Genomic DNA, 23464 nt, shown 5'->3' on the forward strand with positions numbered 1-23464 from the left:
AGAACATTATATATTAAATGCAAGAAACCTAAACCATACCTTGGCCGATTTCCACGTAACGACCAAAGCTATTTATTCAAAACCAAGACAGAGCCTCAAAACTTAACTAATCCGCTTCCTCCAAGTTCCAGTATTCACAATTTCAAGCTCCAATTATTTATTCACAACCTAATACACATTCATAACACATATATATCCAATTTAATACTCAAAGCTCAAATTCAATGAAAATAAAATAGAATTATCATATTCTCACCTTACCCAAGCTTCACATAAGCAAAAGTGAACGTTTTTCTCAAGCTAATTGGATCCTAAAACATCAAAAATCAAAGAAATTCAACACCCCTTCTCAAAACTTGAAAATTGGGGGAAATGATATTCTGGAGTGGAATAGCAAGTTACCTATGAAATTGTTCCGGTAGAAATGTAGAGCTCAACGTGGTGAATGCGTGGCCGCAAACGGTGCGGCGATCGGAGCTCGAACGGAGGAGTTACGGGATTCGGAACTTTGCCATAAGGGTTCGGCGTTCCTTTCCTCTCCCTGGAGCTCAGCTGCGTCATTGAGGAAATGAGGGAAAGAAGAGCCCGTGGCTCTTTTTAATGGGCTGGTCCGGTTGGACCGATAGCCCAGTTCGGGTCCGGTTCAACTGGTTCGGTCCTTTCGGTCCAATTTTGGACCGTTTTCTTCGAAATTAGTGTCAAAATTCTTGTTTCGATGAGCTCTACCCTAATTTAATATAATATTCACTTTTCTAATCTTCCTTGTTAAAAACTAATTTATTCACTAATTATCTACTAATTTAACCGGGCTTTACATCCTACCCACCTAATAAAGAATTTTGCCCTCAAAATTCAAATCTAGTTACCTGAAAAGAGATGTGGATAGTCCTTTCATATATCTGATTCGAGCTCCCAGGTATGTTCCTCGATACCGGCTCGACTCCAAGCTACTTTTACCAACGATACTTCCCTTCCGCGTAATCGTTTAATACTAAAGTCATCAATTCTCACCGGAATTACTGGGAGTGTTAGATCTTCTCTTACTTGGATTGGTTCTGGTTCCAAAACATGACTTGCGTCAGGAGTATATTTCCAAAGCTGTGATACATGAAACAAATCGTGTAAATTCAAAAGATACGGCGGTAAGGCAGCCACTGGCCCAATTCTCTTTAGGATCTCAAACGGTCCAATATAACGGGGATTTAGTTTCTTAGTCTTAATAGCTCTTCCCACTCCAGTGGTTGGTGTAACTTTCAAAAAAACATGCTCCTCTTCCTCAAATTCCAAAGGCTTTCGCCTCTGATCAGCATAACTTTTCTGGCGGCTCTGGGCTATAAGCATTCGACTACGGATCTTCTTTATATGTTCAGTAGTTTCAGCTATCATTTCAGGCCCTAACAAACTCCTTTCTCCAGTTTCACGCCAACATAGTGGAGACTGACATTTTCTGCCATATAGAGCCTCATATGGAGCCATTTCGATGCTCGCATGGTAGCTATTTTTATAAGCAAACTCTACTAATGGCATATATCGGTCCCAACTTGCCGGCTAGTCCAAAACACAAGCTCTTAGCATATCTTTCAAGGTCTGAATAGTTCTCTCTGATTGACCATCTGTTTGAGGGTGATACGCAGTACTCAAGCTTAACGGAGTCCCAAATGCACGTTGAAAAGCTCCCCAGAATCTTGATGTAAAGCGAGGATCTCTGTCAGATATGATAGTAGCAGGCACACCATGCAACCTGACAATCTCTTTGATATACATTCGACCCAATTCCTCTATTGGGTAACTTATTCGGATAGGAAGAAAGTGAGCTGATTTTGTCAATCGGTCCACAACCACCCAAATAGCGTCACAACCAGACCGGGTTCTAGGCAAACCTATCACAAGATCTATTGCAATACTTTCTCATTTCCATTGTGGAATCTCCAAAGGCTGAAGGGTCTCTGATAGTCTCTGATGCTCAATCTTAACCTTCTGACACGTTAGACATTTAGATACATGCAATGCCACTTCATTCTTCATACCTGGCCACCAGAACATCACTTTCAGATCCTGATACATTTTAGTGCTCCCTGGGTGAATTGAAAAACCGCTCTTATGAGCTTCCTTCAAGATTCTCTGTCGCAGGTCTCCAATATCTGGCACAAAAATCCGGTTCTTGAACTTCCACAAACCATCCTATCCTTCTGACACTGTCCACTGTTTCCCCTGTTCGACTGCTGGTAATACCTTACGTAACGCTTCACTGTCTCGATGAGCCTTCAGAAGTTCTGATTTAAAATCACTAGAAATTTGCAACTGACTCAAACACAGGATTCCAGATTCTTCTCTAACTCCCAAATTCAAACCTTGGAATGCCTTCAGTAACTCTTCCTCCCGTAGCATCATCCAAGCTGCATATAAAGACTTCCGACTCAAAGCGTCTGCCACAACGTTCGCTTTTCCTGGATGATAAATCAATTCAAAATCATAATCTTTCAGAAGCTCCATCCACCTCCTCTGACGCATATTCAACTCTTTCTGCTCAAAAAGATACTTCAAACTCTTATGGTTTGAGAAAACATGAAACTTAATGCCATAGAGGTAGTGCCTCCAAATCTTTAAAGCAAACACAACAGCAGCAAGTTCTAAATCATGTGTCGGGTAGTTCATCTCATGTGGTCTTAACTGCTGTGAGGCGTATGCTACAATATTCTGGTGCTGCATCAAAACACACCCCAACCCTTGAAGAGATGCATCACAATACACTTCAAACAGTTCACTTGGTTCAGGTAATATCAATACAGGTACAGTAGTCAACCTGTGCTTCAATGCTTAGAAACTCTCTTCACATTCCGGAGTCCAGATAAAAGGCGTATCCTTCCTAGTCAATTTAGTTAAAGGTAAGGCGAGCTGTGAAAATCCCTTAATGAATCTGCGATAATACCCCGCCAAACCTAAGAAACCCCTACTCTCTGTCACTGAAGTTGGTCGCTCCCAATTCATCACTGCTTCCACCTTAGCAGGATCCACAGCTATCCCCTGCTTACTCACCACGTGGCCGAGAAACTTCACTTCACTCTTCCAGAACTCACATTTAGATAACTTAGCATATAACTTCCTATCTCTCAGAATTTGCAGCACAGTTCGCAAGTGATCAGTATGTTCCTCCTCAGACTTAGAATAAACAAGAATATCATCAATGAAGACAATAACAAACTTGTCCAAATACGGTCGGAAAATCCTGTTCATATAATCCATAAATACTGCTGGGGCATTAGTTAACCCAAAAGACATCACTGTATACTCATAATGACCATAACGCGTCCTGAAAGCAGTTTTCGGAATATCCTCGTCTCTAACCCTTATCTAATGATACCCGGATCGCAGGTCAATCTTAGAAAACACACTGGCACCCTGTAACTGATCCATTAGATCATCAATTCTAGGCAACGGATATTTATTCTTCACAGTGATCTTATTCAATTGTCGATAATCGACACACAACCGCATACTCCCATCCTTCTTCTTTACCAGTAACACTAGCGCTCGACACGGAGAAACACTTGGTCGGATAAAATGCTTACCCAACAGATCTTCCAGCTGAGCTTTCAGTTCAGCCATTTCTAAAGGTGACATCCTGTAAGGAGTAATTGAAATTGGACCGGCTCCAGGCACCAACTCAATTGTGAATTCCACTTCCTGGTTAGGTGGAAATTCATTAATATCATCCGAAAACACATCTGGAAATTCAGATACAACGGGAATCTGCTCTAAACTCTGATCATCACCTGATACTCCCGCAGTTAATAACATAATACCCTAACATTCGGTTCCAGAACAGTTTACTATCATAGAATTCAAATAGTAACTATTCACTACAACCGGTGCTTCTGACCCTTCTGGCATAAACTATACTGACTTCTCAGAACAATCAAGCAAAACATGATTCTTGGATAACCAATCCAATCCCAAAATGAGATCAAGACCAGTCATAGGAAAACAAATCAAATCATGTACAAATTCACGTTGTTGTACTCGAAAGGGAACTTGTGGACATCCTATCCTAGTCACCATAGCTTCATGAGTAGCATTATATACTTTCAAATCATAACCTAAAACCACCATTCTCAATCCTAATTCATGGGCCTTTTCAAATGCAATAAATGAATGACTTGCTCCTGAATCAAATAAAGCATTTAAGATTTTACCAGCCATTTCACAATTACCTCTAATCAGTGTCTCAGATCCCTCAGCACCAATGGTAGAAGTGGTGTATACTCTTCCCGGCTGCTGCACCCTACCAGTCTCATACTTCTTCTTCTCAGGGCAATTACTGGCTATATGCTCGGGCTGTCCACAGGAATAGCACACTCCAAGTCCTAGTCTGCACGGAACTCTAGGATGATACTTTCCGCACTTCTGACAATTCAGATCCTGCTGTGGCTGCCTCCCAAACCTTTTTCCTTGACTAGCATTAGTATTTGGTCTTCTGTAATTACCTTGACCCTGATACTGCTACGGAACAAAGCCTCAACGCTTGAATTTCCTACCTCTCAGAGCAAAGTTCCTCCCTAAAGGCCTCTGAAAAGGCATCCTCAAACTCCCTTTCTCTGCTGCCGCCTTCCTCACACAATCCTCAGCCACCCTACTCTTATTCACCAATTCAGAAAACACCCTGATCTCCATTGGGGCAACGAAGCTCAGAATATCACTCCGAAGACCTCCCTCATATTTAATACACTTCCATTCAGAAAAATCTTCAGGCGCACCTTGACAGATACGAGAAAAGCGACATAACTCCTCAAATTTGCTAGTATACTCAGCAATAGTCATTTGTCCCTGCTTTAACTGCATTAATTCAAGTTCCTTGGCATTTCTGGCTGAATTAGGAAAGTATTTCTTATAGAACTCTGTCCGGAAAACTTCCCAAGGAATTGCAGCACCATTAGGCTGCATGATACGTCGTGTTCCCTGCCACCAATACTGAGCTTCACCTTGTAACTGATAAGTTCCAAATTCAACCCATTGCTCTTCAGGAACCTGTTGTGCCTGTAAAGCCCTTTCCATAACTTGAATCCAATTATCTGCATAAGTGGGATTTGAAGTTCCCCTAAAGGTCGGAGGATGAACTTTCAGAAAGGTAGCAAGTGTCATAGGACCGTCCTCATCATTAGTGTTCCCATGATTACCCTGATTTATCTGATTACCCAATGCCTCGGCTGTTGCTTGCATAGCTGCAGCCATATTTCCCAGGGCAGCCATAAAGTCTACTGGATCAGTCCCTGTGGGGGCAGGAGTAACGGTGCCTGTCCTACCTCTATGTCGCCCACGACCGCGTCCGCGAGTCAACATCTGGTCCTTATACACACCAAACAAGTGATATTAAGTTGATCAGTCTCAATATCGTAGGTCTAATGCTTTAAGTTCCAAATGCATGCTCACAAACGTTTATACCATATATATATCAATCAGATATCCTAATAGCACATACACACATATACAGAGAATGCACAGAAGTACAATCAGTCCATCTTTCAGGCTCTATAGGAACGAACTGCTCATAATTGTAACACCCTACCACACTAAGCTTTACGCTTAAGTCATAAAACAGAGGTGGTGTGGTATTACGACCTCTAAAATAAAATGAGTACATATAATAGCAGAAGAACTGTAATATGCTAGGAGTCTTGAAGAATAGAGGAAGCAAAAATCGCGAAATAAAAGCACAACGCTCAAGGAACAAGTTAACCTGCGCGCTAAGAAAACCATAACTATTAAACATATGATAACAGAAGTAGGAATAGAGTGCCAAAGATACAAAATAACAAGCTCCTAACTCAGTCTGCGAAGTCAAGACTGGCCGGAGAATATTTACATATATATACATACATATCCAAAATCCAAAAGTACATATACACAATCCTGCCTCTCCATAGACCTCTAGGAGGATCAAAAGAACAAGATATACGGAGAGAAAACCGAGTACATATATACATACATCATAGCATAACAAAATAGCCCTGTAACCACTCCGCTTCAAAAGTCCAGACGCCTAACGAGATGTCTCTCGACCTGCATCTGAAAAATAACAACATAGTATGGAATGAGAACCGGAGGTTCTCAGTATGGTGAAAGTGCCACACACATAATATATAAGGTCCTGGGAATGCCAGAGACAATCCTAGAATGCCGACACTCAGATTATAGAGCTTAAAGTATTAAACAGAAGCCATAAAATGTGATTTTCTAAGAATACCTAAACTTGACTTAAATTAACCTTAAATCTAAATCCCATATTTCCATTCCTCCATACCTCTACTTCCTTCAGTATTTCATAGACTGTTAAGCAGATATAAGCAAGCACAAGAAGGTTACAAATACAGCAAGTAACAATTGCACATTTAACATGGCAAATACAGTTAGGCACACCTAACTAATGCACAAGCAAGTAATTCAAGTAATATGCAGATGATGCATGCCTGTCCTATGGCTGATGAGGCTCATCTGTCGGTTATCTAGCCAACCCGACAAGTCTGAATTGTCCTTAGACTGTCCCCCGACGTGCATCCCCAAGAGTCTATGCATAGCTTTATCTCAAATAATCAATATTACTCAATGGGGGTAACATTCCCGGGAATTAATATAGTGCCCGGTCACACTTACGTTGTAGGGTCAATAGAGTATCGAGTTTTCAACCTGGTACACGTGGTGGCAAGCCACGGCACTTAATCCAGGGAACCTCGTATCTCAGATCATTAAATTATTCAAGCCATATAAATAATTCAATTATAATTCATCAACATCCACATCATTCTCAATCGTATCTCATTCAGCATCATACATCAATCATATTCAATCCTTATCTTTCATTATCACACCTCCCATTCCGTCCATCAATAGTTCCAATTCAAAACATAATTCATTCTTTTCTAAATGAATCAAACTTAAAACATGCTCATTTTCTTAATAACTCAAAATCAAACCATATAACCTTTGAATTTAAATCTTTTTAAATAATCATATAAACAAAATCTCTAATTTTTATAAAATTTCGGCAGCATCTCCTCTAAAACTCTAATTTTGCCACCCTTTTCGGGTCCAAACCTGCTTTCTTTTCAATTCAACATACCCTTCCTCATCATCATAACAATCACCACAATAAATCTACCTCAGATAAACAATTATACTCATACAATATTCAAATCCAACAACCCAAAATTCAACTAAGAATCATAGTTCACAAATACTAAGCTTTTAACACAAAATACCTCGTTATCACAACAACCTCCACAATAGTTATACCTCAAATCAATAATTCACCAAATCATTAGTTAATCAACAAGCACCAAACCAACCATGTTCATCAACAATAACACTCAACCATAATTCTCTCTAAATTAACATAACAACATTCACCATCCAAAATTAATAACTAATTATTCAATAAACTTAAACCAAATATATTCATCAACAAATTACTAAACATTAAACATACACCTGCATTCCAACTTATCCTATGGTCGTCTAGCCTAAGTTTTCACAGAACATTATATATTAAATGCAAGAAACCTAAACCATACCTTGGTCGATTTCCACGTAACGACCAAAGCTATTTATTCAAAACCAAGACAGCCCCTCAAAACTCAACTAATCCGCTTCCTCCAAGTTCCAGTATTCACAATTTCAAGCTCCAATTATTTATTCACAACCTAATACACATTCATAACACATATATATCCAATTTAATACTCAAAGCTCAAATTCAATGAAAATAAAATAGAATTATCGTATCCTCACCTTACCCAAGCTTCACATAAGCAAGAGTGAACGTTTTTCTCAAGCTAATTGGATCCTAAAACATCAAAAATCAAATAAATTCAACACCCCTTCTCAAAACTCGAAAATTGGGAGAAATGAGATTCTGAAGTGGAATAGAAAGTTACCTATGAAATTGTTCCGGTAGAAATGTAGAGCTCAACGCGGTGAACGCGTGGCCGCAAACGGTGCGGCGATCAGAGCTGGAACGGAGGAGTTACGGGGTTTGGAACTTTGCCATAAGGGTTCGGCGTTCCTTTCCTCTCCCTGGAGCTCAGCTGCGTCATTGAGGAAATGAGGGAAAGAAGAGCCCCTGGCTCTTTTAATGGGCTGGTCCAGTTGGACCGATAGCCCGGTTCGGGTCCGTTCAACTGGTTCGGTCTTTTCGGTCCAATTTTGGACCGTTTTCTTCGAAATTAGTGTCAAAATTCTCGTTTCGATGAGCTCTACCCTACTTTAATATAATATTCACTTTTTTAATCCTCCTTATTAAAAACTAATTTATTGACTAATTATCTACTAATTTAACCGGGGTTTACAGTCATAAGAAAATATGTATAAGAAAAGAATTGATTTCAACTGCAGTGATTATCGCTTGTCTTTTGAATTTATTCAAAATATTAATAATTAATTATCCAAAAACTCAAAGTTCACTTCTTTAGTTATAATAATTTCAAAACTCAATTAATATCTCATAACATAATCCAGTACGGCTTCCGATGTAACACCCTAACCTTCAGCACGTCATGATCGTACCAAAAATGAGGTGTTACTGACCTGTTTTCCGTATTTACTATTTAATACTGAGTCTTTAGTCTGATTTCGCGTTTTAATTTTTAATAAAAATCCGAAAAGTTTTGTTTCTATTAATTAAAATCATATATCAAAGATCTCCAAGCAATACTAGTCACATAATTAGTAAGAATAATAAATATCCTACAAAAGAATTCAAATGAAACTCAGATACAACTCCTATCCCTCTGTATAAAATAAGATCTTAACTAACAAAGGCGAGAAAATTCTAGGAAAGTGACTCAACACATAAACTTAACTCAAATAAGACTAATAATCGCCTACAGCTTCAAACTGAGTCTTCGAACCTGTGTCACTGAAAGGGTGGAAGATTTTGGGGGGAGAATAAACCACGCGTTCTTAGTAGGGAATGAAAATGCCGTAAGAGTAATGAAATAAATTGCAAATAATTAACTTTACTCAATAAAATTATATTTTTATCAAATCTTTTGAAATTACTTTGTACTATTACTTTATATAATTAATTACCTTCTTTAAATTCCGAACTTAAGACAAATCTCAACCACAACCTTAGTTCTCAGTCACCTCAATACACAAACTAATAGCACAGGAAACAGATCAACACACAAACAAATAGCAATAAGACAAACAGCACAATCACAGAGAGACAAGATAAGCAAACACAATCAAATGCAAATGTGCAAACAATGATCATGTATGTCTAGTCCTATCGCAGGTAATGAGCTCATTTGTCGATTTCGACCCGCACCCGACGCAATCCGACTCGCAAGTCAGATAAGGCATTCCAGCGGCCACTACAAGAAAAACACCCATTCAGGTACACTTGAAAAGTGTAGCCAAAAGTGAAAAAATGATGCCTTAGGCTACGGCTACGCTTTTTGGGCTACGGCTACGCTTTTTGGGGTGATTCCTATTCGGCCGTTGCCTATTTTCAAAGGCTACGCTTTTCTGCACCAAGGGCTACGTTTTTGGCGTTTGGGAATAGGCTACGCTTTTCAACTAATGCTGTCCAGGACCAAAAGCTACGCTTTTCAACTTTCATTTTTCCAGAATAGGCTACGCTTTTCAACGCTACTGCATCACTTGTAAAGCGTAGCCACATTGTATACCATAGCTACTTTTATAAGCGTAGCCTTAGGTCCCTCTTTTTTTTTGTATACTATAGCTACTGTATATAAGTGTAGCCTTAGGTCTCTTTTTTTTTTTTGTATATATATATAATATTCTAATAATTATTAATACAATATAATATTTAGTAATATGATTACATGTATAATAATTCTGCATTTTTAATTAAATAAATTAAATATTATGAAATAAGAATAAATACATAATTATACTAAATAATTTTTTTAAATAACAAAAATTATCTGTAAACAATATATATTTATAATGATCCAAAAGTACTAGAATAAAGTTAATTTTGAATATTCATACATCTCACACTAAATTAAGCATAACCATATCAAAATAAGCATGAGACCACTTAGAATTTACTACTAATACTCTACGAAAAACTAAACTAAAATATTATATCCTACATAAATATCTTCTAATAAAAGTTATTAGTCAACCATACATGTATCCATTCTCAATACTACTCCATCTGAAGCCAATAAACCACATTCATAAACAGTTTAATCTTCATTATCGTCATCAATATTATCCTGCATAATTATATAGAAAAATAATTAAAAAAATATTTATAATGACATTTGTAATTATAAAAATAAAAAATTAAAATAATTATTTAATAAGGTAAAAATTCAAATATAAAATATAAATTAATTATTCATAAGAGATTATTGCCTTGGTAGTCTGCTTTCTATTTTATATAAACAAGCACAAGAAACTTGCTTCCTCTAAATTATTGGGCCAAGATGGAAACCTATATAGAATGACACCAACCTAAGCTAACCCTACTCTTGCTAGTTGCTACTACTACTATTACTACAACTATCATAAAAGAAAACAACATTGGAGAATGAAATTCATAACCCATTCATACCACAAACTTTTAGGAGGCAACTGTTTTAGTATCACTATTGTTCACTACAAAAATTTTGATTGGTGTATAATTACTAGCAAAGTAGCAAGGAGGGGAGATAGATAACAGTTTTTATTTTGTTATTTATTTGTTTATGATTCTGGCCCATTGAAAATAGAAGAGGAGGTAATGTACTAATATAAAAGAAATGGCAAAGCTATATTTTTGGAAGAGGAGGGTAATTGACCCACCAAAGGGAAACAAAAAAGAAAAAGCAAAAGAAAACAAAAACCCTTCCAATGTAGAGAGAAAGAAAGAAAGAAGAGAGCACTTGCTAATTGCTATTACCACTATTGGTTAAGCTTGAGATTTGTTAGCATGTTCGGTAAAAGAAAAGATACAAAGATGAGTATATACTATATACCTTTCATTCCAACCTATCATCTAATTGTTTTTTTTTTTATAAAGAAAATTTTCTTTTCTATTGCATTACTATCTTTTCTCCTCCAAAAGCATGTTCTAGAAGCCACAAAGATGCTGCCAAACAGCAACAATTGATGCACAACACTTTATTCAACTGAACTATACATGTGACATTGCAGCAGCAACAATCGATGCAACTCATGGTAAAATAAATATATTAATTCTTAGATTAAAATGTCCAAAGAGATCACCATAATGACGCAAAACCTTGCTATAAGCATATTCTACCAATGGTTATAAAAACAGACCTTGATTGAGTGGAAGATCCCATCAGCATCGGCAAGAAGCACACCAACATCAGAAGCATGGTCCTGTATACAAAAGGGCCAATTATATATAATATTACCATTAAGTAGTAAGCAACAAGATTATGTAACGTAGTCAAGCTAAAAGAATTAAACTTGATCTTTGGAATTGGAACTATAGCCCTATACAAAAGTTAATAACAAGTAACTAGATATATTGAAGAAATTAAAGAGAAGAGAATTTCATCATAACTTGTAAATGAATAAAAAAGTAAAATAAATAAGGAAATGAGATGGGTTAATTGTCTATACAGAAGAATATACTAATAGTGGTTTTTGTGGTACTTGTTCCAAACCTTTAATATATCATCTTTCAACTTCTATTGCTCATTAATCATTGCTGTAAGTTCTCTATTATCTTCTATTCTGCTATTTCTAGTATGGATATTTTCTCAGAAAGTGTGACCTAAAAACAATAAAGTAATCAAGATAACAAAAACTTCAAAATAGCCAGCAGTAACACTTCCAAATTATCTTTGAGAACAGTTTAATATGCAAAAAATTATTGTTAATTTCACAACATGGACAATGTGTGTAGGAACCATGGGCTTTTTCTAATAAGCCTCACTTAATAGAAGTTATATTATATAAATGGCTAGATGTATTATGATTTTTCTTTTTTTTTTCTTTTTCTTTTGCAAATTATCTTTTTGTTTTGGAGGGTAAGGGTAGGGGCACAATTGTATGTCCCATTGCAAAATAAACCATTCATACCTTCAACTGTGTCAGCTCGTACTCTATTTATTTTACAGTTCTTAACTTCTTATCAAGCAGAAGAGACTCCATCCTGTTCATTTCCTCCACACTTGTAGCCACTTCCCAGTCTTTGGCCTCAATTGAATTATATCCCAGAACCTGCATGTAGCTAACAAAAGGTTAAATAGATAGATCGATAGACTGACACCCAAAACAGAAAGGCCACCAAAATGCACACTAACAAAACCAGAGAAAAATAAATTTACTTGCCAAGAGAAGATGGTATTTGGCCAGTTAATCTGTTATTTTCCAGTTCAAAAAGTTCACTCTCTCTCAATTATAAACACAACATTTTGCAATCTTTATGTTAATATTCTCATCCCAACTATAAGCAGCGTATTTAACACTGTCATACCATAATTATTTACCAATTCAAGATCATTTTCTAAAATCAATTCCACTAAATACTCGACAAAACCAGTAGATGCAAGGAATATAGGATAACTTGATGTGACATTTGTACCTCAGAAGATGAAAAATCGAAGACCCAACCTCCTTCATCAATATCTAGAGATGCCCGATTACCTTCTTTAATCAAAACAGGCAAACCATGTCCTATTATACAATAAAGGGGTCAACTTATGATAAGAACAAATAACAAATGTTCTTTTAATTTTTGGATAGAAATTGCAATAAATTGAATAGAAAAAAATTGTTGTAACGCATAAGAACATCAATAGAAATGGAAATTAAGAAGAGAAGAAAAAAATGAATGAAAAATCAAAGAAAAAAATTAATCAAGAAAAAAAGTATGACCTGCTGATCTCTGTTGGGATGCAAAAGATGCCTAATGAACTGAGCCAGCAACTGAAGATAAGAACAAACCTGAATTTCCTGACCTGCTTCCTGTGCACTTGAAATTGGATTTGGTTTCTCCATATATAAAATATCCAAATTAAAGTTAATTAATTTGCTATGCTATGTCATTTGCCAAACATGTAATAATTAAGGATATATATATATATATAATATATATATATATATATAGCTTCCTTCTTTTTCTCTATGCATATACAAGTAGAACCATATATTTGCTCTCTTGTGACCTCTAATTAAAGAACCATATACTACTTTATATATATTATATATATATATATATATATATATATATATATATATATATATATATATATATATATATAGCTTCCTTCTTTTTCTCTATGCATATACAAGTAGAACCATATATTTGCTCTCTTGTGACCTCTAATTAAAGAACCATATACTACTTTTGTGTTTCTCTTCTTAATTAATTTACAATTTCCATCATCACTTGAGTGAGGTGACAGAATCATCTAATCATTTTATTTTCTATACAGAAGAACTATTCAATGCTTTTTTCTATACAGAAGCAACCTTGATTCATAGAATTATTTGTGACAGAAATATATTAAGGAATCTCGATCTTCTTGTCTTACCGGAGGCAATTAAGGAAGCAATAAAGAATCATAACCAATTAGTTCCATGTGATGGCAGTGACTGCATTTCATTTTTCTATGACCTAAACAAATATGGTTTAGAACTACAAGCGACCTCTACTCAATTCAGATTTCAGTAAACAATAACCGGATCACTTGAACTAAACCAAACTTCAGATTTCACTGATAACAGGCAATTAGTGTACCAAATCCCTAAATTAAAAACCCTAAAATTAGAACCCTAAACTTCTCAAATTTCAGAACCAAATGAAAATCAATACATACCTTCTCGACGAAGGTGAGCGCAGAGAGGACGATGATGCTAAGCGCGCGGAGACAGTCGGCACAGAGACGACAAGGGTGAGAGGAAACGGTGACCGCAGAGACAACGAGGTTGAGCAGTGACAGTGAGCGCAGATACGACGACGGTGACCAGCGATGGTGAGAGCAAAGACTACGAAGGTGCGGTGACAATGAGTAGTGGTAGGTGAACGTAGGTGAAGCGGATGAGGAGCGGTGGAAGTGACGAGTGGTGGCGAAGGTGAAGTGGTGAGTGGTGAGTGGTGAGTGGAGAAAGGTGAGAATGGCGAAGGTGAGGGTTATGCGTGTGTGCTTCTGGAGGGAAGAGGAGGGTTTGTTGTGCGCGAAGATGGGTGTGCGTGTGTGTTTTGATCTGGGAATTGAAAGGGGAATAAAAAATTAAGTGTTAGGATTTAGCCTTTCATACATTAGGGATCATTTTTAAAGCGCACCCAAAACATACTAAATAAGTTACTCTTTAAAAGTGTTCTCTTTGATGTGAAAAGTGAACCCATAGATATTAATCTACGGCTACGCTTTATAAGTGATTTCTATAATACCTAAGGCTACACTTTTTAAATGATGCCACAATTGTGTATTCTTTTCTCTTATAAAAAGGCAACACAGAGAAAAGCGTAGCCTATTCATAGAATAGGCTACGCTTTTCAAATGTAGCTTAAAAAAAGTGCGGCTAAATGGTGTTTTTCTTGTAGTGGGCATTATAACAGTCCAGACCACCCGCTAGCACGATATTGTCCGCTTTGGCACACAAGGCCTCACGGTTTTGCTTTTGACAATAGGGATGCTAGCCGAAGCCCCCCACACTCACTCGTCAAAACGCGTCATGCTAGGGAGAGGTATCCACACCCTTATAAGGCATGGAGGGTTATGCTTGGAGTTGAGCTGTGATTAGTGGTAATTGGCTTGGCAGAGGGAGAGGATAGTGATGAATGGAATTTTCGAGGGCGAAAATTTCTGTTAGGGGGATAGAATGTAATACCCGATCTAACCGAAAATTAATTAAATAATAAGTTAAATAGGAGCGAATATGGTTGGAAGGTTTGACAATTGGAATTTGATAATTTAAATATGATATTTGGATTCAGTGAATTTTTCCGAGTCGAAAAACATAGTTTTCTGCGTAAAAGCGCGTAGTGGAATTTTGACTGGCAGTACCGGCTGAGATTTGTCTGGTACTACAGCTGAGAAAATTGATTATGAGTAAATAAGATTAAGAAATGAGGAATTATAATTAGGGAAGGTAGAAATATTTAAAGTGCGATTTAGAGCGCTAATCTTAAAGGTTTTGGCCCAAAGTTGGGCCAACGGACAAAAATAAGTGAACCGTGCCTAAGTGGGCCCAAGACCCAACATATATATACATTAGTTATGAGCATTTCAGCTCATTTTACCCTAAAAAGAAGGGTTGGGGCGCTGAAATTGAGAAGAGAGAAGAGAAGAGAGAAAACCTAACTCCCTTTGATCTTCAAACCACCATAACTTGAGCTACGGAGCTCCGATTGACAAGCCGTTTGTGGCCACGCGTAGCTCTTCTTATCATATACAATTTTATCTAAGGTTTTTGGTGAGTATTCTATTCATCTCTGCCCAATTTTCGAAATTCTCCACTATTACACGTTTTTGGGTAGTTAGTGTTGAAATCTTGTGATTTTGGGTGTTTAGGGATACTCCAACATGGATTCTAAGTGGGTTCTATCCCTACTTCATATGGGCTGAGGTAAGAAGTGCTCAAACCCTTGTGATTTGTCATTTTTATGAGCCCTAGGTTGATGTATGTATGTGATATTAGTTATGTTAGTGTATTTGGTGATGTTGGTGCACAATTGGGAGATTGGTATTGCTTGAGGAGCTTTGGTAAGGTTTGGAGCTAAGGTTGGTGAAGACTTCCAAAGAAGAGGCTCAATTGGTTTGGCTATAAGAGGTACGGTTTAAGTTTCATTTAAGTACCGTGTGTTGTGATGAGAATTCCTAGGCTAGATGCCCCTAGGATTAAGTTTGGATTGTGTAAATGGTTGGTGCTAATATGCATAGTTGGTATGTAATGTGAATTAATGATTGGGTTGAGAATTGTGTGACCTTGTATGCTTGGTGTATTGAGAATTTGATGTACTGGGTAATGAGTATTGATTTGTGGTTTATGCATTTAAATTGTGAAAATTGGGCCGGAGACCGTGAATTTTGGGCCGGAGGCCGGAAAGAGGTAAGAAAGGTAAGTCGATGTGTGCATTGTATGATGGCACAAGTGATTGGATGAATTTCAGATAATGAATATATGAATGATTAGGTTAGTTATTGAATAATAAGGTTTGAGGAGTTGAAGTGTGGAATTTGGTAATTTTGGGTGAAATTATGTAGATGAGGTATGTTTGGTTTGGTTGAGATATATTATGTGATCATATATGTGATTATGATTATTGATGCCTTGATAGTATGATGATGCATTAGAGGTATGTATGTTGTGATATATGCTTGAGGAATGATTAAGGTTGATTTGTGGATGAAACCACGTGATAGTGAGTATGATATTGATTATGTATAATGATGGTTGATTGGAAATGATATTATTGGAAATTGGGATGAGGAAAGATGTATGACATGATATTGTGTTTATCCTTTAGCCATTTGATTGAGAAGTGTTAAAAGGGTTGGATGTGATTTTTGGGAATTTTAGTAAAGTGTCAATGTGTGAGTTGAGGATGGCTTGATGTTGATTTTGGTACATTTTGATTGATTTCAAAAAGGGTTGAAATTGGCATGTTTTGGTTGATTTTGAAAATACTTGAAAATGGCTTGTTTTGAAAATGGCACCTTGTGGTTTTGTATGAAAACATGGTTTTTGGGTATATTTTGATGGAACATAACTTGGACTACGGATCTCTGTTTTGTGCCAAATTTGTTTAGAAATGAAATTGGATCCGGGATGTCCATGCCGTTCGAAGAACGGGTGAAAACCGATTTAAAATGAGAGAGTTATGTCCGTTGGAAGATTGGGGGTTGAATCTGTAAATTCTGCAGCTTTTAACTTAGAAAATTTTTAGCAGAACGACCCTCCGCACGTAGGCGCACTTGGCGCGTACGCGCCGTTCTTCGAGAAAGCACCATTCACGCGTGCGCGTGGTGTGCGCGGGTGCATCGATGCGCTGCACTAAATGCCCAGCCATTTTCCCGAGAGTTGTGCCAGTTTTGTGCCTGGGGCACAAAGGTATCCGCGCGTACGCATGGTTGACGCTTGCGCGTCGTTTGGCTATTTTGCAACCCGCGCGTCCGCGCGTATGACGCTTGCGCGTCGATGAATTTTGTGGCCATCCACGCGTGCGCGTGGAGTGCGCGTACGCGTGGCCCTGTTTTCATGCCAAAGTTGATTTTTGAGTTTTTAAAGCCAAATCTCATACTTCTAAGCCTCCGATCTCACCCCTTATGTATTAAATCATTATGATATGCCTAGCAATGAGAAAGGAGCTAGGAGATGTGGTAACTTGCGATTGAAGCAAGGGAAAAAGTTATGATCAATGATGATCGAAGATGATTATATGAGATATGGAGGATGACGGTGGAAGTACCGTGTTTGCCATGAGCCGAAGGGCTATATTTATTGATAAATGGCTGGTTCTTGATTGAACCATGAGCCGGATGGCTGAGTTATTGCCGGGTTATGGCAAAGCCATTATTGGTTATGGCTGAGTATAAAAGCATATATGATTAATGAATGAATGTGTTAAATGGATAATAATGGAAAATGTTGAAATGTGATGTGTGACCCCGGGTAGTAGGCAGTGGTGTTGTCCACTTGCTCCGGGTATGAGACGGGAAAGGATGTTTATGATAAATAAGTTAAATTATGGAGTTTTGAATAAATGAGTATTTGTGATACCTGGGTAGTAGTAAGAGTGGTGGTTCATCACACTTGCTCCAGGTTAATGTTTGAGATTTGATAACAATGATGATTGCTTTTAAACTGAACGAATATATGTTTTGAGATCCTGGGCAGTAGCAAGGGTTGTGGTTCGTCCCACTTGCTCCAGGTTAGAGATTGTGATGCTTGGGTAGTAGCGGCAGTAGTGGTGAATCCACTCGCTCCAGGTTGATCTTTTAGACACCCGCCTGGGTAGTAGCCGCAGTAGTGATTATTTCACTGGCTCTGGGTTGAGCGGGCAGTAGCAAGGGGGTTGTAGCTCAAACCTACTTGCTCCGCAAGGGGTGTTTCTATCCAATGGTTAGCTACCAGGACATGTCGGGTTGGCTATATAACCGACAGATGATATCATCAGCCAGAGGAAAGGCATTCATCATTTGCATATGTTTGAATTGTTGGGTTTGCCTGTTTGTTTTGGATTTCTACATCATATATGCCATGTTACCTGACTATGTGCTACTTGTTCTACTTGTACCATATTTGTGTATTACTTGCCTGTATTGCTTGTGTTTGTACAACTGAGAGACCCCTCATGCTGGTGTCGGTGGATGTTGAGGGCTGTTCTTGATGAGATGAATTGATGATGCGATTGCATGATGATAATGATTATTGAATGAGATAATTTGAACTCCCTAGGTAGACGCAGTGATGTGGTTTCACTAGCTCCAGGTGAAGGCATGATGTATTGATATAGAATTGTTGAGATAGAATAACTGGTGATAGTTTTGCTTATGATTCTGAGTCTGATTCGTGGAAGAGTCAGCGAGTTGGGAAACATGTGAAACATGAATTAAATTTAGTACTCCCCTATGACAGTTGCCTATTCATGGATTAGTGAGAACCTAGGATGAATAATTGGCGAAGAAGTTTAGGATGCTTAGTGAGTTTTTATTGCAGTACATTGAATTTATTTGGCACTTTTACCATACTGGGAACCCATGGGCCCGGGGTTCTCATTCCGTATATATCTCTTGTTTTTCAGATACAGGTCCAGGTGCTCAGAAGTGAGTTATGGGTCATCTGAGAGACGGCAAAGATCTTTATTTTCTCTACTTTGTGTTTTGCTTAGAATCTCTCCACCTTTGTTTCAAAAAGATTATATTATGTATTGAACTCTTTTGAATTGCCTATAGAGGCTCTCATGTTTCCTTTGGGAGAGATTAGGATATACTGTTGTCAACTACTTTCATACTGTACCCTAGCCGGCCTAAACTTCGCGGGTCGCGACTAGTGGCTATTTACTTATGTTATAAATATCTATCTGTTATCTATCTCTCAATCTCCTCTACGCCTTGTCCGTGTATCGTTTTCGGCTTCACAGTTTATCTTTTGTTGTCGAAACGTGAGTGATACGTCTTCGCGATTTTATTTCTACTCTTTTCAGGCTTCTCGATTAATACTCCTTTCGAAATTACCTATATTTATTTATTAAAAATCCACCTGAGAGTCGTACCACCGTAATATCATTGACTTATGACTCGAGCATAAGGATTTGAATATTAGGGTGTTACAGGCATAACCTCTGCAAATTTCTACTTCTTGCAGGCGTTGATTCTCCAGCTGAAACATGTGCCACTTTCTCCAAGAAGCCATTCCATACACATGGGCATCCTCGCACAATCATTCACACATAAAACCCAAGGTTTAATATTCTCACATCGGCACCCTAACTAGTTACTTTTCGTCACCCTCTCGTGACCTTTTATTCATTTCATCATCACATGTGCCGTGTTCTCTTTTCTCTTTCCTTTTTTCTCTTAACAAACCGAACACAAATAATAACTTGAAACAAAATCTATTCTAAAAAACTTGAATGTAAAACCTTATACTTTCTTAATAAATCAAGCCAAAAATAAGACTTTCTGTAATAAATCGAATCAAATAGTTTTCAGTAATTAGAACGTTTTCTTTGAAATTAAGCCACTTTCTATTTTAATAAAATTCAAACCTTTTAAATCTTATGTTATTGAGTCAAACCAATAATTATTAATAAATCAAATCAATAATTTCTCAAAATAAACTTATAAATCAAATTTTAAAAATAAAATCACTTTTCGTATATTTTTACAAAAATTGGACAACATCTCCCTTTTAAAATTGGACTTCACCACCCTTTACGGGTCCCAACCGAACCATTCTCAACTTTTTTTTAATCGTTCCAATAACTCAAACTAATTCCAATATCATAAATCATTTTCAAATCTCAATTCAATACTAACAAATCAAACCAAAATCAATCTCACTAGTTAATCACTCATAATAACGAAACCAGTCATAATCACAGCCATAACCCAAACTCAATTCATCAATTACTCACACAACAGGTTTTCAATAATCAACTCAGCATATTCAAATTAATAAATAACCCCATATTAATCACCATTTACAGCCACAATTCAACAAATTTCATCACATTCAATTATATTCAAAATCCCCAACAATCTCAATTTTATCAATTTTCATCAGTTAATCAAAGGAGACATTTATGAATTATTTGCAGTTAGTCACTAAACTTCAATGGTATTCGTAAATTAAAATAGTTAATTTTGAAATAAATCCCCTACCTTCGTACAAAATCAAAGTCAATGAAAATTCTGGAGAAGCTTTTTGACCGAGCTGCTGAAGAAGAAAACGTCAGAAATCACCTGTGCCTCCTAGAACTCCAATTACCGAACTCAAGGGATAGAAGAGCTACGTCACCGTCAACTTTCACCGATCAAAAGTAGCGCCAACGTGTAGAGAAAGAAAATACGAATACTTTTACCGAATTAAATTTTTTATTGAAATTACGAATCTCAAGAAATCGAACTCAGAAACTCGAAAGTACAATGAAATCCCACATAGCCTTCTCTGTCTTTTTCCTTTCTTTTGGTTCCGTTGAGAATAAGAGATGATGATGGTGTTTAAGAAATAAGGGGTATGTGTCATTAGTGCTTTGTATATATAAAGGAAACGTGGCATTGGTTTATATATATATATATATATATGCATAAGTTTCATTTTCTTTTCCTTTGTTCCTTCAGAAGGAGGCGGCGGCGGCGGCGGCGATAGTAATAATAATAATTATAACAATGATAATGATAATAATAATAATAATAATAATAATAATAATAATAATAATAATAATAATATAGTAATAATAATAATAACAATAAAAATTAATTTAATTTTTGTTTCATCAAATTATTTTTTGATAAATAATTTTAAATTTAATAGAATAAATAATAATTAAATTAAACTTCAATAATCATAAAATTTTATTGAATTATTTTTGTTAAAAATAATTTTCTTAAAAATTACATCTCAATATAATATATTAGTTTACAAATAGCTAATTATTTAATTTTAAAAAATCTGGGGTGTTACATCCCACTTCACTTATAAAAATTTTCGTCCTCAAAAATTGATACAAGATGGAAGAAGCTTTAAGGTCTCAACATATATATACTTATACAGTTTTCAAATTCAGGATATTCTTATGGCTTAAAAATATAGGAAAAAGGTTTGGCGCAAAGCGGAAGATACAAGATAGGCTCGACACAGAAAAATTACATGGCAGGCTGGTATTAGAACGACGGAGATATCGTTTGCACACTGAACTCATACCAACTTTAGAGCTTCAGCTACCTAAACTTCAACATGACATAACTTCACCATTCCCAACCATACCATATGAAACAGATTCTCTGCGAATCCTCAATCTCATCAAACCCTCCGCAACCCACTAACAGGCACAAGTCCAACATCAACAAAATTCTTTCGCAAGAATCAAGCTCCTCAACATCCTGTGACGTCGGACAGTTACAAACTCCACCTTCTGCGTCTGCACAACATATCCTAAAAAACTAACATATCGCTTGCTATATCTAACGATCACATGTGTCAGCAAAACAAGTCTCAAGTCACTCAAAAGGATACAAGACCTCAGAGAAAGGACAAGCAGCAAGGAAAATGTTCACAAAGATTTTTACGTTTCTCTTTGATGCATCAACAAGTCCAAAGTTACATCAGAGAATACATGAGCCAAGAAAATGAGTTTAAACAGCACAAGGCAGATATCCAAGGAATCACACGTTACTCTAAAACAAGTTTGAGTTACCTAAAATGATAATCAAACTTAGGAAGAGAAGAACAAAATTTATGGACGGGATTCATAGGAATTCAAGAGAATGTTTAAGAACACTATCAGGTAGGGAATAATACAGAATGTAAGGTTTGAAACAAGAACTTTAAAAGAACCAAATTCAATCGGAATGAGATATACATAAGATGCAAGACATGAAGCAAAAGAACCAAATCGCATCATAAGAAAAGCAAATATCTCAGGAAATTCAAGTAAACGTATGCAGTTAAGATCAAATGAAAATAGAATCTGAATAAGGAACAAGATTGGGGAATAATTAGTTCACTTTCCAAGGAAGAAACCCCGAACAAAACTTCAAGATAAACCATGAAAGAACAAGATACATGACCGAACAATCCCGAGATGCAACTTCTAACGTTCCCAAAACCCATAATTCGTATCACCTATTAATTCTATTTGTCTATGACAATCCATTAGTGTTTCTGTATGCACAAATCATCAGTATTAAGTTGGCCAGACCTAATACCATGAGAGATGCAATGGTCGACTAACAGCATTAATCAATAGACAATCATGCATTTGAAACTCAAACTATTGTCATTAGGATAAGTCCTATTGCATGACAGATACTCAGAGTATGCAGTAAAGTATAGTCAGTCCATTCCCAAGGCTCTAATAGAAACGAACTGTTCTGATACCAAAATGTAACACCTTAACTTTCAGCACGTCATGATCGTACCAAAAGTGAGGCATTACTGCCATGTTTTCCGTATTTACTATTTAATACTGAGCCTTTAGTTCGATTTCACATTTTAATTTTTAAGAAAAAGCCGAAAAGTTTTGTTTCTATTAATTCAAATCATATATCAAAGATCTCCAAGCAATACTAGTCACATAGTTAGTAAGAATAATAAATATCCTACAAAAGAATTCAAATGAAACTCAGATACAACTCCTATCCCTCTGTATAAAATAAAATCTTGACTAACAAAGACGAGGGAATTCTAGGAAAGTGACTCAAAACATAAACTTAACTCAAATAAGACTAATAATCACATGCAGCTTCAAACTAAGTCTTCGAACCTGTGTCATTGAAAGGGTGGAAGATTTTGGGGTGAGAACAAACCACGCGTTCTCAGTAGGGAATGAAAATGCCGTAAGAGTAATGAAATAAATTACAAATAATTAACTTTACTCAATGAAACTATATTTTTATCAAACCTTTTGAAAATACTTTTTACTATTTGATGCGCATAAACTAGTTATGCTACGATTTAGGAAATTGCACGATCGGCAAAATTCCTTCCGGCAAGTGCACCGGTTATCGTCGTCAAGTAAAAACTCACAATAGAGTGAGGTCGAATCCCACAAGGATTGGTTGAGTGAGCAATTCGGATTAGAAGTGTGTTCTAGTTGAGCGGAATCAAGATTTGAGATGAGAATTGCGGAATGTAAAATTGGCGGGAAAAGTAAATGACAAGAAAATTAAATGGCAGAATCTTAAATTGCATGAATTAAAGAGCAGAATGTAAATTGCTGAAATTAAAAGGGAATGGGGGTGATTGCAAGAATTGAATTGCAGAATGTAAAGAGAAAGTGGAAATCAGAAATGGGGAATTCATTGGG

General features: G+C 36.7%; 1 protein-coding gene and 1 long non-coding RNA gene across 2 annotated transcripts; both read right to left on the reverse strand.

Moving 5' to 3' along the window:
• Window positions 1–891: 891 nt before the first annotated feature.
• On the reverse strand, window positions 892–5229 carry LOC140182312 (uncharacterized). Its single transcript, XM_072228476.1, has 2 exons — window positions 5026–5229; window positions 892–1098 (listed from the first exon to the last, which is right to left on the reverse strand). The coding sequence occupies exons 1-2, from the start codon at window positions 5227–5229 to the stop codon at window positions 892–894; spliced, it is 411 nt and encodes a 136-aa protein (XP_072084577.1).
• Window positions 5230–7571: 2342 nt separating this feature from the next.
• On the reverse strand, window positions 7572–7981 carry LOC140181876 (uncharacterized). Its single transcript, XR_011877505.1, has 3 exons — window positions 7929–7981; window positions 7783–7837; window positions 7572–7694 (listed from the first exon to the last, which is right to left on the reverse strand). It is a non-coding gene; the product is annotated as an uncharacterized lncRNA (long non-coding RNA).
• Between the last annotated feature and the right edge of the window lie 15483 nt (window positions 7982–23464).

The sequence above is a fragment of the Arachis hypogaea genome, chromosome 19, assembly GCF_003086295.3.
Source record: "Arachis hypogaea cultivar Tifrunner chromosome 19, arahy.Tifrunner.gnm2.J5K5, whole genome shotgun sequence".
Lineage (NCBI taxonomy): Eukaryota > Viridiplantae > Streptophyta > Magnoliopsida > Fabales > Fabaceae > Arachis > Arachis hypogaea.

What these genes read in the sequence shown, in the direction of transcription:
- LOC140182312 (XM_072228476.1), bottom strand. Translation starts at nt 5,229, where the DNA reads ATGGCTGCAGCTATGCAAGCAACAGCCGAGGCATTGGGTAATCAGATA. An exon ending in GGGCTTTACAGGCACAACAG is followed by an intron (nt 1,099 to 5,025) that starts GTTCCTGAAGAG and finishes CATGTATCACAG; the next exon opens with CTTTGGAAATATACTCCTGA.